The 18115-nt window shown below is 42.4% G+C and overlaps 1 protein-coding gene and 1 pseudogene across 1 annotated transcript; one reads left to right on the forward strand and one right to left on the reverse strand.

The window, feature by feature from the left end:
• Positions 1 to 278: 278 nt before the first annotated feature.
• Positions 279 to 8157, forward strand: LOC118473232 (pentatricopeptide repeat-containing protein At3g46790, chloroplastic-like; annotated as a pseudogene).
• On the reverse strand, positions 8006 to 15978 carry LOC100280719 (uncharacterized). The gene is given in 21 exon segments (NM_001153639.1): positions 8006 to 8286; positions 8373 to 8452; positions 8574 to 8644; positions 9016 to 9082; positions 9223 to 9291; positions 9365 to 9515; positions 9634 to 9709; positions 10203 to 10306; positions 10422 to 10518; positions 10591 to 10677; positions 11174 to 11260; positions 11343 to 11432; positions 11572 to 11649; positions 11730 to 11894; positions 12952 to 13102; positions 13493 to 13770; positions 13888 to 14049; positions 14136 to 14238; positions 14329 to 14432; positions 14761 to 14832; positions 15481 to 15978. Coding segments are annotated over 20 exon segments (2196 nt in total). The 5' UTR covers positions 15586 to 15978; the 3' UTR covers positions 8006 to 8286; position 8373.
• Between the last annotated feature and the right edge of the window lie 2137 nt (positions 15979 to 18115).

Raw genomic sequence — 18115 nt, forward strand, 5'->3', positions numbered from 1 at the left:
AATGAGTAAAGCACGGAGACGGACCTAGGGATCCGTGTCTGGGAAAAGAGGGAGAGATGGGATTCGTCATCTATAGGAGTTTTGAATGCATTTCCCTTGGTATATATCTAGGCAAAGAGAACAAAAAACTCTTGGAGTATTCTGATGCCACTTCTGAGTTCATTACTGAACCTGCTGCACTTACATTGGAGATGTTGGTGAATTGTACGATGAGGAGGCCAGAGGGCAGCACGACCTAGGGGCTGAGGCAACGATAGTGCGGTCCAGAGATCGAGTCCATGGAACAAGAGCTTCTTGTAGCTAATCAGGCCACTGCACATCGAGAAGCAACAATTAGGGAGCTTCAATGTGAAACAAAAAGAAAGGAAACTGAGATTGAGAGATTAAATGAATTGACGATATTAGGTTAGTTTGCAGCACAAGAGTTAAATGAACTGGCACAAATCCGAAAAGGTCTGTATTGTTTGAATTTTGGGCCCTGGTGCTGGCTATAGGTGTACATTCGGGTCGCCCGGCCTGGTCTGGCCCAAATCCGAAAAGGTCTGTATTGTTTGAATTTCGGGTCATGTCGGGCCGGCCCACGGGCCTAGCCCTCGGCCCACGGCCCGACCCATAATTGCTTAAACGTGCTGGGCTCATCTCAAGCGGCCCGAAGTTATAAAAGCCCGAAATTCACATTAGGGCCCGAAATTCAATTTTTGGCCCAAAATTTACATCAGAGCCCAAAATTCAAAATAAATTTAATAAAACAAATAAAAGATAAGACAAATAAATTTGACCAAAAGCAAACTTAATATTTATATTAAGTTACCAGAGCTATGCAATGACTACCTCGTTTACAAATCTTTTTGTTAGAAAGAAAAAGGGTATAATCAGTTCTATATAAAGTTCGTAAGTTCAATTCATTATCTAATGTTCATAACAAAAATAAAATTACATCACATACTCTAATTCAAAGCTACAAAAAACATTTAACTAATATTATCTCTAGCTTTATGTTATTTATCAAGTACATGAAAGTATGGAATGAAGTGTGGTTTTAATAAATATATGGGCCTTTTCATGCCTTTATATGGGTAATTTCTTGTCTGCCTTAAACGGGTCGTGCTCATGCCCGTCCATTGGCCGCGACCTCGGCTCAAACACAACTCGATATATCGGACCGTACCGTGTCTAGACCGTGTTTTTTTCCGTGCTTCGGACCGGTCCATAGATCCAACCCAAATGTACATGCTGGCGTTATACAGCAGCTGTCCGAGCTCCTGCTCGCAGCCGTGCACCGCAGGCTCGAGGCCGACCCAGTGTTCCGCTCGGACCCCTTCCTGTCCACCTGCCTCATCGAAGCCTACGCCGCGCTCAGCGTGCTCCCGGACGCGCGCCAGGTGTTCGACGAGGCGGTCGCGAAGAGCATCTTCGTGTGGAACGTGATGCTCAAGGCGCTCGCATGCCTTGCTGACATGGGTCGGCTCAGTGTCCCCGTCGACAGCTACAGCTACGCGCACGGTCTCAAGGCCTTCTTTGCAGCGTCAGCGTCGCACGTGCCGGCCTCCGCCCGTGTACGGGAGGTGCACGCTCATGCCAGGCCGCAGCTATGGATCACACTGACATACGCACGCTGCCACGACTCTTGTTGACTGCTACATGAAGCTTGGGATCGTCAGCTACGCTGAGCGCGTGTTCACTTCGATGCCTGATAGGAATCTTGTGTCATGGAGTGCCATGATGTCACGACCCGTGGTCTAGGGTTCGTCAAACCCTAGACATGAGCCACGATAGCAGGAACCGGCAGCTTCTCTGGTTAGCTTTGGTGGCGACAAAGAAGTAGACATGTTTGTGGCTAATCCTTTCTTATTCAATTCGTGATCTCTGACGGTTTATCAGTACAAGTCCATTAGATGGGCCAGATTACAATCAAATAAAAGCCACACAATGGCCCAGATTAACCCTAATGCTACTAGAACCACATAGATCTATAGATCTACTACTACACCGAACTCACCTCTACTTCGGTCGTTACATTCCCCCCCCAACAGAACTCGCTTGCCCCCAAACGAGGGCATCAGGAAACCTGTATTTGACCACATAAAAATCTTCCAAGGTTGCTGAAGAAACAGGCAAACCTGACCATTTAATCATCACTTGAGGTACTGCATGATTACCCCTCTGAACCAACCTTCTGTCCATAATTTCCTCAGGCCAAATCCCTGGACCAGACAAATCTCCCACCTTGGGAAGCTCAGCAAAAACTGGAGTATGTTTAGGGTGAAATGCCTTTAACTAGGATACATAAAAAACAGGGTGTATCTGTGTATTTTTTGGCAACTCCAATCGATAAGCCACAACACCAATTCTTGCCACAATTTTGAAAGGGCCAAAGAACTTAAAGGATAACTTTGGATATGGCCTGTTAACCACTATCTTTTGAGCATAAGGTTGTAGCTTGAAAAGCACAAATTCCCCAACCTGGAATTCCCTAGGAGTTCGCCCTCTATCTGCCATTTGTTTCATTCTATTATGAGCTTGTGCCAACCTCTCTCTGAGCAGTTCAGAGGCCACTTGTCTTTCCTGCAACCAGGTAGTAACATCCATGTCCCCTTCCTCTCTCAACCAAGGAACAGCCATCACAGGAGGTGTATAACTATACCAAATTTTAAAGGGAGAACTTTCCAGAGCAGTATGGTAGGTGGTGTTATACCAAAACTCTGCTAAAGCCAACCACTGCCTCCATTTGTGAGGATGATCATGGACTGCACACCTAAGATATTGTTCCAAACTGATTCACCGTCTCAGTCTACCCATCTGTCTGAGGATGTTATGCCATAGAAAATAGCAACTTCACTCCCATAAGCTGAAACAAATGTGTCCAGAAAGAACTTGTAAACACTTTATCTCTATCTGACACAATAGTTTTAGGAGCCCCATGAAGCTTAACCACAGTGTCCAGAAACACCTGAGCTACCCCTTGAGCAGTGTATGGATGTTTGAGGGAAATAAAATGAGCATATTTGGAGAATCTGTCCACGACTACCAAAATAGTGTCAAAACCTACAGACTTAGGCAGCCCCTCCACAAAATCCATAGAAACATCCTCCCAAGCACCTGTAGGGATAGGCAGAGGCTCTAACAGTCCTGGTGGATGCACTTCTTTCACTTTTAGCTTGCTGACATACTTGGCACTGCCCCACAAACTGAGTAACATCATTCTTAAGTCCCTTCCACCAAAACATTTTTTCACCCTGTGATAAGTAGCATGCACTCCTGAATGCCCTCCAACAGCACTGTCATGCAAAGCTGTGATCAACTTAGTCCTTAGAGCAGAGTTGTCTCCAATCCAAGTCACCCCATTCCTCCTTATAATTCCCTGATGCAAACTGTAGCCCTGCTCATTAGGACTTTGAATCAAAAGCTGAGTCTTCAACTCTTGAGCCTCCATATCAGTTTCATATGAATTTAAAACCTCCTGAACCCAAAGAGATTGTACCTCAGACACTTGGGATAAGGCCATGAGATAACTCACTCTGGACAGAGCATCTGCCACAACATTTTCCACCCCCTTTTTGTATACTATCTGAAATTGCAACCCCATCATTTTAGCCATAGCCTTTTTCTGAAGTTCGGAGTGTAACTGTTGTTCTCCTAGAAAAGTAAGGGACTGGTGGTCAGTCCTGATGATGAAAGGAGCTCTCTGAAGATAGGGTCTCCATTTGTCCACAGCCAAAATCAAAGCCAAGAACTCCTTCTCATATATAGACAAGTGCTTGTTCTTTTCACCTAAAGCTTTGCTTAGAAAAGCAATAGGTCTCCCTTCTTGCATCAAAATGGCCCCCATTCCTATATCACAAGAATCAGTCTCCACAATAAAAGGAATATCAAATCTGGGCAGAGCCAACACTGGAGTAGTAGTCATTGCTTGTTTCAGAGCCTCAAATGCATGTTGTGCTTCTTCTTCCCAACTGAACTTGTTTTGCTTTTGCAATAACTTGGTCAAAGGTTTGGCTAAGACTCCATAGCCTTTCACAAACTTTCTATAATAACCAGTGAGACCCAAAAATCCCCTTAGTTCAGTAATATTCTGAGGTATAGGCCATACCAGCATAGCTGCAGTTTTGGAAGAGTCAATAGCTACCCCTTCTCTAGATATTACATGACCAAGGTACTGCAGCTCTAGTTGGACAAAGGAACACTTCTTCTTCTTCAAGAAAAACTGATGTTCCTTGAGTTTAGTAAACACCAACCTCAAATGACCCAAGTGTTCTGCCAGACAGGAGCTATACACTAATATATCATCTAGAAAAACCATGACAAACTTCATGAGAAAAGGCTGTAGTATAGCATTCATTGCACACTGGAAGGTAGCAGGTGCATTAGTGAGCCCAAAGGGCATTACCCTGAACTGATAATGTCCCTGATGTGTCTTAAAGGATGTCATATACTCATCCTCCTCCCTCATTCTTATTTGATGGTAACCCGCTATCATATCCAGACTAGTAAAATACTGAGTCCCTGCTGACTCATCCAGTATCTCATCTACTAGGGGCATAGGAAATCTGTTCTTGATGGTCATGTCATTGAGTTTTCTGTGGTTCACACAAAATCTCCAACTTCCATCTTTTTTTTGAACCAACAAGACTGGAGATGCAAAGGGACTCATGGTAGGCACAATTAGACCAGAGGTTAATAGTTCAGAGACCTGCTTCTCTAACTCTGTTTTGTGCAATGGTGAGTACCTGTAGGGCCTTGAGTTCACAGGTATATGTCCTGGTACCAAAGAAATATGATGATCATAATCTCTGGAAGGAGGCAAACTAGTAAGGACAGCAAAAATATCCTCAAAATCCACCAGCAACCTTTGTAACTGCTCAGGGACTACTGCTTCTTTCTTATCCACCACTTGCTCCAGCATAACCAAAGCCCAAACCTCATTGTCTTTCAACCATTTATTCACTTGTAGAATGGAAATTTGTGGAACCTCCTTCTGCTGACCCGCATCTCCTCTTAGCCGAATAGTCACTCCCTTGTCCACAAATGTGAGCACATTTTGCAGCCAATCACATTGCATAGGACTATGCTTTTTCAGCCAATCAAAACCCAAAATCAGGTCATACACATCCAACTCCAATACCCTCAGAGTAGTAGTATAGGTATGACCCCCAAACCACCGCTCCAGATCAACCACCTTCTTGTCACTCCTCATCTTTTCTCCATTAGCCACCTTCACATCCACTGCTGCACACTTTTGCATAGGCAAGCCCATTTTATCCACTAAGTTTTGACTGACAAAACTCATAGAACTGCCAGAGTCTATCAGAACCACCAACGTATGGTTATGCATAAAACCTTGCACCCTCATACATCCATCACTTTCCATTCCACTGATAGCATTTAGAGATAGTTTATACAATTCTTCAACCTCCTTGTCTTCGAACTCCAGATGCCCCAACACAGGATCAATCAACACCATGCCCATGTCTTCCACAGTTAAGGCATGCAACTGAGGCACCACCCTCTTAGGGCACTTCCCTTGGTGACCTGGCTCAAACTTTTCACCAGAAGTGAAACAAAGTCCATTAGCTCTTCTAAACTCCCTGAGTTGCCTCTCCTTTGTTAGATCACCCAGAATAAATCCTCCCTTATTGTCAGTCTTTAGATTACTGCCCACAGCCTTATTAACAGTAATACTCCTCTGCATCTTCAACCTATTCTTCTCTAATATCTCCTGCTGCTTATGAGCTAAAATAACTGCTCTATCCACAGACTGTGGCAGATGACACAGTACACCCCCTTGTAATTCTGTCTTCAGTCCCTTCACAAACTGATTGACAAAAAAATCTCATCCATCCCCGGGTTGTGAACAGCAGTGGCATATCTTGCTTCTTCAAACTCTTGAGCGTACTCTTCAACTCCATTTTTCTGATACAGGTTCAGAAGATGTCTCATGGCCTTGGGATATTCTTCCACTCCAAATTTGGCCCGAACAGCTCTGCCAAACTGCATCCAGTTTCCCAGTCCCTGCCTCATCTTGTACACTTGAAGCCACCTCGTTGCATTCCCCTCCATGTGCATGGATGTTGATATTGCCCACAAAGCTTCAGGAACCTGATAAATGGTGAAGTAGTCTTGGCACTTGGCTAACCATATTCCAGGTTCCTTCCCTTGAAATCTAGGAAACGAATATTTGGGCAGAGATGGATGTCCACGCCCTCCCATCACCTGATCTTCTTCTTCTCTTACTCTCTCCTGTTGTGGTTCTCTTCTTCTTCGATTTGGATCACCTTGATCAGCACCCTCCCTTGATGATCCAGCACCATCACCCTCCAAGTCCTTTGCCATCATCTCTAAACGCAACTGCGCCACCACCTTGCCCGTCTCCTCCATCTGCTTGCCAATATAGTACGCTCTTGTTCTGTCTTCCTTGCCACTGTAGCTGAGAGCTCGGCTTGTCCTTCCAACCGATGCTGTCCAGCTTCCACCGTATCCAACTTCTTCACCACCCGATCCATCATCTTCATCATATGTTCCCATTTCTCCTCTCCCTTCTGCTCCACAATCGTCATAGCCTCCAGCATGAGACGCGTCTGGACAGACGGTTTCACCACCGGCGCCGTCTTGATAGCTCTGGAGTCGACCGTCCTCTGATACCAAATTGTCACGACCCGTGGCCTAGGGTTCGCCAAACCCTAGACGTGAGCCACGACAGCAGGAACCGACAGCTTCCCTGGTAAGCTTCGGTGGCGAGGAATAAGAAGTAGACAGGTTTGTAGCTAATCCTTTCTTATTTAATTCGTGATCTCTAACGGTTTATCAGTACAAGTATTTATAGGCCATTAGATAGGCCAGATTACAATCAAAGAAAAGCCACACAATAGCCAGATTAACCTTAATACTTCTAGAACCACATAGATCTACAGATCTACTACTACACCGAACTCATCTGTGCTTCGGTCGTTACACATGACTGGGTGCTACGCCAAGAATGAGCGCCCTGGTGATGACTGGGTGCTTCTGATCCAGACCTGGTACCGAACCCGATCACAATTGTCAGCGTCTTGCATGCCTGTGTGCTGGGGTAAATGCACTTGGTCAGGGCAAGGTACTGCATGCATATATCCTCCGGAGGGGTACTTGCCGAATTCATGGCCATGTTGACTCGTTGAGTATGTTGAGCTGGCATTCTCTCATCTCTTTGATCTTGAGCCCCAGAATGCTGGACATCTATGCCCGAGCTAAGTTGCAGAACCAAGTTGATGTACTAAGGGTGTGTTTGGTTTGAGGAATGGAGTGATCCATCTTCTTCTCACTCCTCACATTTTTATTTGGTTTGAGGAATAGAATGAGTTGATCCATCATCACTCCATTCCTTATAAGCTAATAATTAGTATATATATATGAGGAGTGGGTTGATTCCACCAAAATTGATAGAATGAACTTATGATGCATCACCTCATGAAGTATTAGGTGACTCCACAAACCAAATACACCGTAAAGGAGTTACTTGAGGAGCATGCGCTGGAGAAGGTGCCAGGTTGTAGCTGGATAGAGGCGAAGAAGAAAAGGAACCCACAGGTGGAGGAGCTGCAAGCGTTGATTGGTGAGTTTGTTGCACAGATGAAAAAACGAGGGTTATGCCCCTGACACGGGATCAATTCTGTATGATGATATATCGAAGAAGAGGATTTTGCGAGAAGCTGGCTGTTGCTTTCGGGCTTATCAACACTGGCAGTGGAGAGGTTATCAGGATCACAAAGAATCTCAGGCTTTTGCGAGGGCTACCATTCGGTCACCAAGTTCATCTCCAAATTCACAGATCGGGAGATCCAACACTTCTGGGGTGGGGTGTGCTCGTGCAGGGATTGTTGGTGACGATGCTGCAATTTTTACCACTAGGCATAGTTTTGCAACTCATACCTGGCAAACAATTTTTATAGTATGTCAGTTTTTTTGACTCGAAGATCACACAGGGCCGCAACAAAACGATTCTCCTTGAGCCAAAATCCCGATTCAGAGATTTTTAGGACCTCATCACACATGCATTATCATTGCATTGGAACAGATCCAAATTTCATCCAGAACAATCGCGTATCAACTAGCTACCGCGCCTCTAATACAGATGTCTCGGATGTTTTATACGACAAGGAACACCACGACAAAATGGTCTGATTACATCAATGCCTACTAAATAGGCATTCTGCTTGTTACGACACCAAACTTTGTAGCATGGAATAAAAGAAAAGGGTACTTAAAAGGGGAGTCCAGCCATTCGTTACGACCACAACGGAGGTTATTTGCCTGCAACAAAGAACAGAGATAAGTTAATAACCGTCGTAGAAAAAAAATAAATTCTTTTTCAACAAGTGTGAACTATTATTACTTGCCTCATTGCAAAGGAAGATCCTTGTGGGTGTAAACCACTCCCTTGTCACCATTCACCACTTGTCCACTACCGCGCAAAATGCTACATGTGGAGAAAAAGATCACGAGTATGACATGAGCGTAATAATCGTGTCAGTAAAAGTGGGATCTTCCCTCACGGACAAATACCATGGAACACATTGTCAAGTGATAAAAAAATGTACCAGCGAGTAGTTAGAAGTCCATCAACTCCAACAGGTCCGCGGGCATGTATGCGCTCTGTACTTATGCCAACCTTCGCAAACCATTTGGAAAGATTCGATTAGAACAATATCTAACTAAATCACATCCTGTAGTTTCTTGAACAGTCCAAGTAACACCAATCGACTATTGTTCTCTCAGCAGTTTTCATTTATACCTCACTATGCTTCAACTAAAAGGTACATTTCGAACATTCAATAGACATACAAACTACTAACAACTTCATTGGTTTCATAGTTGAGACTCGAAACATAAATGATTTGTGCCAACATCCATCAAGGCTTCAAGCAAATCAATGGTGGCTAGCGCGCAAAGAGTTCAAATAAATGATCTTCACATGTAAAGCCTAACTGTTTTCATGATATAAATCGATAAGAATTAAAAACAGATGGCCAAAGAAAGTACCTCAGCACCTAGCCCAAAACGCGTCCCATCACAAAACCTTGTGCTTGCATTATGAAACACAGCGGCACTGTTGCAGTTAAACAAAAAATGATGTGTCGTCAGATCTAAAAACATCATAGGCAATTGAATGATCGAACAAATCAGTAACAAATAACACTTGCATAGCAAAGTTCAACCACAAGAATGTTGGAAAGAAGGTTTCAGTACCTATCAACTTGCTGCAGAAAGGCCTCTGCAGCACTTCTATCAGTTGTGATGATGCAGTCTGTGTGTGCACTGAAAAGAAACCAAATTTTGGTCAAAAGCAGCCTATTGTAGCTATAATACACTTAAAATAGAACTTCCTTACCTTCCATAACGATTTATGTGATCGATAGCTGACTGCACATCATCAACAAATTCGACTGTGCATGCCATTGAGCTATACTCATGACGAAATGAGTCTACCTTTGGTACTTTCAACTTGTCATGTGCAACAGGTCCACCATAAATAACTACTCCTGCAATATGAAACTCAAAGTAAAAATCCAGTGTTGTAACTATTCAGTTTCACTACTGTGTAAACCTCATATTTTTGTCCACCAGTTACTAAACAAATGAAAGATTTTGAGTTCTGACCTTCCTTTTCAAGTTCCACTAATAGATCATCAAGTCCCTCACTCTTGTTAAGATCTTTATGAACAAGTAGTGTTTCCTGCACAAAGAAATAACGTAGTCTGTGTTAAATTCTAAAATAAACTTATAAGTTCAATAAACTAGTTCTCCCAAATAAAATGACAAAAAAGTCTAAATTAATTGATATAGGGTAGATAACTCAACTTCATCATACATAACTTTAAGAGTCCATTTAAGTGACTACATCGTTTGTTGCATTAGAAGATATACAAGTAACTATAAAAAATGTTTCAATAAATAATTATAAAATGTTCTTTAGTGAATATGTTATAATAAAGGCCATAAAAAGTACAAACATTACAATAAGGGGGATTGTAAAAAGAGTAGACCAAAATATAGAGAACTATGTAATAGCAAAAGCAAGGTCTGTGAGCTACTTTGTCAGGAAGTGATTATTGGAATATAATAAATTATTAAACTAGTCTAGTGAAGGAACATGGCCTTTGAAGATTTTGTGCTCACCGAGACATGTATTATGACATCAATTATTAGCTACTAAATTAGAGATATACCATTGCATTACATGCTGCTGGATAATCAATCTTAGCATCCAATACTATCCGTTTTGCCATATCCATGTCGGCTGATTTGTCAATGTAAACATGGCAGATACCATCTGAACAGAATTGGAAAACAGAATTTAGTACTGCTAAAATCAGAAAGAATTACAGGTACTAACTTAATAATTAACATAATAATATTTTTATTGAAACTGTAAAAAAACAGCTTACCAGCATGACCTAAAACTGGAATCTTAGTTGTTGCTTTGATTTGGGAAACTAGAGACTTACTACCTCTCGGAATGACAAGATCAATTACATCATCAAGCTGCAAAGTTTTAGAATTTAGACATTTATGCACTTATTAATTACCATTGAAAGAATTACATTACATACTTACCGCTAGTAGATCAGCAATTTCCTCTTTGCTAGTCACAAGGCCTATGAGCTTTTTGCCAACAGTATCGGGAATAACTCCAGTTATGACCTAAAGGTAAAAAAAAACACAGCTCATGTAAGATGAAAACGGTCGGAAACGGTATTTATTCGATAATCAGTTTTTTAGTCGTTTTTCTTTGATTGCGAATAAATAGGATATATAATCTACAATACAAATTTGTATTCTTGTTTTTAACATCCAGCTTGTAAAGATTCATAAAAGGTAAACCTTAAATTCATCCTATATTTTCTCAAATAATAGATATAAACTTCGGTATGGATTCGGAAATAAATTCGGTAATTTTTTCAACGTTTCGTGTTGTAGGGAGCAAATAATACATAAAACAATTTGTGTAATATTTTATTCATATGTGTACTAATATGCTTGATAACATAAGAAAAGATCAACATTAAATTTTATGCATATCTATTTTAAAATATTAAATTTGTTCTAACAGTTCGGATTACCGCTTTCATCCCTACATGTAAGCAAAGAAACATATTGTTACATACTATTAGTATCAGGAAAGTTAGTTCCGTACAACCTTGTGTAATATTGCATTTGATCTCATAACTTCTTTCCCTCCTTTCAAAAGGAGACCATTACCACTTCGGATCGCTAGAGATGCAATCTGTACAACAACGTATCAACCATAAATAATTATTGATCTTGTAGATATTGTATATGTGCTTCACTTATGAATCAAAGGTTACCTGGACCAATGCATCAGGACGAGACTCAAAAATAATGAGAAGAACACCCAATGGGCAATATGCTTTCTCAAAAACCAGATCTTTAGCAACCTGCAAAAAGAGTCCTTGATTGCTTAAACTAGGAACTGCAGGAACTTACTACCTCTATCTATAAGCTTAGTAAACCATACATCACAGCATGTATCTCTTTCCCTTATGAGAAATCAAAATGTGATCCATAAGCAATCACCTCTGTTCTTTTCAATGTATGGGAAATAGGGTCCTCCATGTCAGCAGTTTTACGAATGGATCTTGCAAGATTTGTTATCTACAGAAATATATCAAACGTTAGTAAAATTATGAGGACAATGAACAGAAAAAACTTGGGTGTGAGAAACAAAGAAGTACCTTTCCTGGCTTTAGGGTCATCCTAGCAACCAACGACTTTTCATAACCAGCAACTTGTGCTGCCTCAACATCGGCATCATTTTCAGACCTAATTGCATCCTCATTTGCTTCCAGAGCATCAGCAATATCTAGCAAAATCTGTTTGCGTTCCTCTGATGACAACTTCTGTGTATGTGCAACATGCAACATAATAAATTAGGTTCTGACTGGAAGCAATCCAGTTTTTAAGAAACAAGTTTTTATCCTTTATCTAGGAGAGACCAGCTTCTTGGTCTTTAAAAAACTAGGAATCAAATTTCTATTTTAAGCAAATAGGATTCCTACTGCAATGGGTCAAAAGGACCCTATTTTAACGCAATCAAATTTATTTTATTTAGGAGAGATCAACTTCTTGTTTAGCGGCTCTACTTCTTTTGGTCCTTTTGAGCGCATTTGGCAATCTTGGGCGACGGCCAAATGCTGTTTTTTTCTTTGACTTGTGATGCACAACCGGTGTTGGACAGTTGATAGGTTGGCTAAAAGAGGCCTTCCGCATCCGGTCTTTTGCCCCTTATGTGATCAAAAGGACGAAACAATTCATCATTTGTTGGTGTCTTGCATTTTCGCTAGACAAATTTGGTTCAACATCTCCCAGTAGAGGGGACTGGCTGCACTATCCCCGGGCATTAAAGAAAGCAATTTTGAGGCTTGGTGGAGTTCTTCAGTTGCTCGCATTAATGGAGGCATCCAAAAAGGCTTCAACTCTCTGGTGATTTTAGGAGCTTGGTGTATTTGGCGACACCGCAACGAGTGTGTTTTTGAAGGTGTTCCGCGTAGTATAGCTAGGGTCATGTCTTTAGTTGAGGATGAGTATAGTTTGTGGTGTCTTGCTGGTGCTAAAGGCTTGTCCTTGTTCTCAGTTTATGGTAATGACCCAGGTTGAGGCATGTTGTTGCTTCTCTGGAGTAGATGTTTGTGTTAGCTTTTTTTAGTGGTGTCTTTTTCTTTTTCTATAGGGCTTTTTGGCCCTTGTATTGTTCTCCTTCTATCTTTTAATGGGTATAGCTCTCCTGCGTGTTCGAGAAAAAAAATCTATAAACTGAGGTATCAACTGGTATGTTTGGAACCACCTCAATTTATATAAACCAGTTTCTTAAAACTGGGTGCTTCCAAACAGGCTCTTAGTTATCGTGATTGGGTATTTTAAATCGTTGCATGCATCATGTTTGAAGGGAAAAAAAACCTGTAGACGCCTCGAACAGTCTCTTGCCGCAACTGCCATCTCTCGGGCTGTAGCTTCCTTGGAACATGCCCACAAATTTGCTTCGTTGTGGAAAAGTGTACCGATCTTTTCGCCTTTGAGAACTGTAATGATGCTATCCGTTGCAAACCCACTTCATAAAGAGTAACAAAGTCACAAGTGGTCCTAAGTGTTCTATATAGAAGTAAACATTACTATATTTTAAGGTATGACAGTAGTATAAATCAGGAGGCTATGTAGGGAGCCATTGAATTATCTAATGCAAATCTGCAGGCTACAGCATGATACTTACCAACTTTTGCAATAAAATACATTTAAAATACACTATTAATTAAATGATTAGTGAGCTTGTATCAAATTATAAAGACAGGAACAAGTATCTGCAGTTGGCAGACCATAATTACAATAAGGTACCAAATAGGATTCCTACTGCAATGGGTCTATAGTAAGTAGCGCGGCATATTTAGTTGCTACGAATATTTGTCCATTTTATTCTAAAATAACATAAAAATGTTCGCCTCACCTTGCAATGACAACAGGTACACCTTTTGATGCAGCATTAGCAGCAGCAGACACTTTAGCTTGCATGCCACCTCTTCCAACACTAGACTTCTCTCCAAAACTAATTAGCTTCCCATGCTTTTCATTGACATATGTGTGGATAATCTTTGACTGAGGATCGCTTGGTGGACCACTATAGAGTCCTTCCACATCACTAAGCATGATAAGAAGATCAGCATTAAGTTCTGCTGCCAACAGAGCTGCTAGACTGTCATTATCCCAGAATATACCAGATGAATCCTGTAAATTAAATTCATTATTACAATCAGTAGTAAGTAGGAACACAACCAAGGGCCCAGCTGTTATTAGATTGGAAGGTTGGTGTACGGCCGTGCAGAAGCAATTAAGAAAACAGACCTCATATGGCTGTCTCCGGGTACTGATGGCATCATTCTCATTAAATAAGGGTACTACTTTAAGATCTAACAGTGAAAAAACAGTCTCACGGAGCTGGTCCCCAAAACTTGGATCCTTGAAATCACGATCCGTCACAAGAAGTTGAGATGACGTTACATCAAGCTGTAATCATATAAGCATCCTGTTAGAAACAGGTAACGCCAAACTCTTTTTACCACTAGGATACAAATTGGTGGTGCATGACTCACTTGGCTAAATAATGTGTCATAGATCGCCATCAGGACACTTTGACCAACAGCAGCACATGCCTTTCCATCAAAGTTCATCTGAGGATTTTGCAGATCTGCGAAGCTGCAAGTAAGGAGAATGGTCAGCAAGATACAGTTTGAGACAGAAAACACTTACAAGCCGTCATGAGAATGTAAGCCAAACTTTGTGTACCTGCTATGGATAAGTTTACGGTATTGGAGCCTCTGCCTCCCAACACCAACAGCTCCTGAGGTTACCAGAATCACCTCATACCCTTGAAAATTCAGTTGCTTCACCTGCATATGAAAGCAAGTTGGCTACTTAATGACATATACTGAAACCCAAAAAAAACCATGGGTGAAAGCATACCATGAAGATAATTTTAAAAACTAACTGTTTTGGCATTTGTACAAAAAAAAAAGACTACAGCTACTTTGATATACATAGTTTGAAAAATCTGAAGCTAGCCCTTGTAACAACAAGGCAATGAGGCCCCACGTGATAGCCTCATGCAACAATGAGGCACGCTATGAGCCTGACATGTGGGCCACATTTTTATGTTGTCACAAAGATGTTTCTGTTTACATTTTTCTTTTGAAATTTCCTCTATTATACGTATTGTACCTGTTCACAGAGAGAACCGAGCCTCCCCATGGCCAATCGGCCATTCATGCCAGTGACAACAGCCGTGCCCACCTGTAAGACAGCATAATAAATGTGAAACCAGCAAACATAACGACAAAATCTGGTAACTATATTTTTTGTTGTAAGCAAAACCTGCAGCTTAGCATTTTTTATCCCTTCATCTTTGTTTAGTGAAGAATCCTAAAAACTAAAACTGAATACACGTCCTATCCCAACGAGTGTCTTGTGAGTCAAAAAAAAAACAGAAACATCTGGGGCTGTTGTTTTCCCCATCCCGAGTTTGAACGATCAGATGTTGACCGGCACCACCAAACACCAAACATAGGGAACACGCGAAATACTATACTGAAACAATAGCGCCTGAGAAAGACAAAAACGTTCTCCATTCCCAACGGAAATACTTTCAGGTCGCAGATCCCAAACGAACAACTTTCCGCGTTTAGGACGGAAAGATATCCAGCATCGACTTCTTTTTTTTTAAAAAAAAAATACAGTCGCAAGCACGCCGCGAAAAGAAAAATGCGAAATCGGATCGAAATCGAATTCTCTACCCTCGCAAATCCGTACCGACATCGCAAAGACCTCACAGAAAACATGGGCCGCACGAAGAGCAACAAGACTTAAAAACGTCTCTGCATTCTCGCAAGACGAGACGATAAAAAGAAGAACGAAGAACAACGAGACAGGTAGGCCAATCACCTTGATAATGATTCGCTTGACGTCCTTCACGAATGCACGGGCAGGATCGGCGGTCTCCATGGCCATGGCCATGGCCGCCGCGCCTCCGATCCCTCCTCTCCCCATTCTCTCCTCGCCGTGGAGGCTGTTCCCTCGCTCGCTAAGTGGCTCGGCTCGGTGCGGTGCTGCGTTGCCTGTGCCGGCGCTGGTGCGAAAACAGAATCTCTCTAGGGTGCCGGGGGAGTACTGGTTGGAGGCGCGGTTTTATAGAGCCGCGTCGCGTCGCCTCTTCCCTCTTCCGCCTCCCGTCACGGGCGGGCCACACAAAACGCGCCGTGGCGAGATCACCCGCGCGCCGCCTGGCCCCTGGATCGTCTGCGGCGAGCAGGGCCCGTGACGGCCCGTCGGTGTCTGCTACGCGACCGCGGCCCCACCGGGCAGGGACGATACGGTTAGAGCCGCACCACGTGTGACGTGGCCTGTGGAATTGGGCAACGCATTGCCTAAAATATCCTTGACAGGGCACTGAGGGCAGGGCAGGGAAGGTGGTTGTGCTACGGCCTCTCAGGCTTTGATAGATTTTTTTTTGTACCACCAGCCCAAATGCCAGACGTCCTCTGCGGTGACCTGTTGCGCGCCCATTTGATCAGAGGTCGCGTCTCAGAACACCTAGGACCAGCCACCACAAAAATACAAGACTTAAATGAGGGCATGTTTCATATATGAGGCTAACAAAAAACCTGTATTTTGAAACGCTAATTACAAAGCTTAATATAATAAAAACTATGGTGGTTAATTGATGGTTAGAGTCTATTAGTCCTTACCAGCTCATAATTAGTTTATATGTAATCTAATTTGAGTTAAATGCATCGGCGGCTCCTAAACTTGTCAAAGCATGTCACTTAGGTCTACAAACTTTAAAAATGCATTTCTAGGTTTTCGCATCCCTAAATTTATAAAAATAGTGTGTCACAAGTTTATTACTGGACTGTAGTGTGGTCCACTTAATAAATTTAAGAACATAGAAATGCAATTTTAAAGCTCGTGAACCTAGGTGACATCCTTCAATAAATCCAGATGTCACTCATGCATTTAACGCATCTATTTTCATGAGATGAATTATTTTTCGATCTACCTGCATGCTTAGGGCCGATTCTAGGCATAGGGCTCCCCCTGGCGGCCACCCTAGGCCCCCAAATCCTAGGGGGGCCCACCTCCTGCATTTTATTATATAGCTAACAGGATAGCTAATGTTTAACTAAATAATCTAATGTTTGAGTTAAGAGTTTTGAAGCTAAACTTGCTAGAACCACCCATATCTTTTATGGATAAATTTGAGTACATCAATAAGATGGATTCCAATCATGTTTTTATAGCTTATCGAATCTTATTTAATATACTTGTCATGGTGGCATCAACCGAAAGGAGTTTTTCGATGTTAAAAATAATTGAAGAACTATTTTGAGGTCTACCGTCTCTCAAAAAAATGATTGAATGGTTTGGCCACCTTATGTATCGAGAAAAAAAATTAGATAAGATTGATATCAACACAATCATTAATGACTTAGCCTTCTACACTGCTACCTGGCCACACATCATCTTATGTGCTCCACCTCGCCTCGAAATTCCACGCTGGCATCAAGATCATGTCCAAAATGCTGACGCCTAGGCTTCAAAAGAAAATTGCCAACATAATTGACCAAAATAAGTCGGGGTTCATTCGTGGAAGATTAATATATGAAAACTTTGCCTATGCAGCCGAGTTGATCCAAACTTGCCACAAAAGGATTACGCCTGCTCTTATTGTTCAGTTGGACTTCGCTAAGGCATTTGACACAGTTAGTTGGCCTACTCTTCTGCGCATAATGGATGCTCGAGGTTTCCCTGCCAAATGGTGCGCCTGGGTTAACTCCCTCCTCACTTCCTCCCGGTCGGCAGTGCTGCCGCATGGTTGTCCGGGCCCCTGGATCCAGTGCAAGACCGATCTCAGACAAGGAGATCCCCTCTTCCCATACCACTTCTTGATTGTGGCCAACCTCCTTCACTTGATCATCAAAAGCTACCCAACCGTGCTGCACCCCTTGCTGATGGTGCTCTTGCCCCCGTGGTTCAGTATGTTGATGACACATTGATCATCGCCAAAGCCTCCACTGCTGGGGTCGCCCAGCTACGCTCTGCGCTTGATGCCTTCTCTAACTCGATAGGTATACACATAAACTACCACAAAAGTACCATTGTCCCGATCCATGTGGCACCCACCACTATTGAAACCTTTACCTCGATTCTTCACTGCAAGCTCAGCAGTTTTCCATTGTCGTACCTTGGCCTTCTCTTTCTGCAAAAAAGCTTAACATCCATGCCCTTGCCCCCTGCTCACAAAAACAAACATGTTCCTATCTGGATGGAAGGCATTGCTACTTAATAATGTTGGGCGCTGTGATCTAGTGAATTCAGTCCTCAACAATCAACTCATCTTTGCCATGTGCGCCTCCCTGATTCCCCCATGGGGTGGTCGATGTTGTGGACAAGCGTCGACATTCCTTCCTCTAGTCTGGGGGGATAAGGTCACCATATTGCATTGCCTTGTGTCTTGGAATAAAGTCTATAGTGAGAAAAGTCATGGTGGTTTGGGCGTATGTGATCTCAAAATACAAAA

Source organism: Zea mays, chromosome 8 (genome assembly GCF_902167145.1).
Source record: "Zea mays cultivar B73 chromosome 8, Zm-B73-REFERENCE-NAM-5.0, whole genome shotgun sequence".
NCBI classification, from domain to species: domain Eukaryota; kingdom Viridiplantae; phylum Streptophyta; class Magnoliopsida; order Poales; family Poaceae; genus Zea; species Zea mays.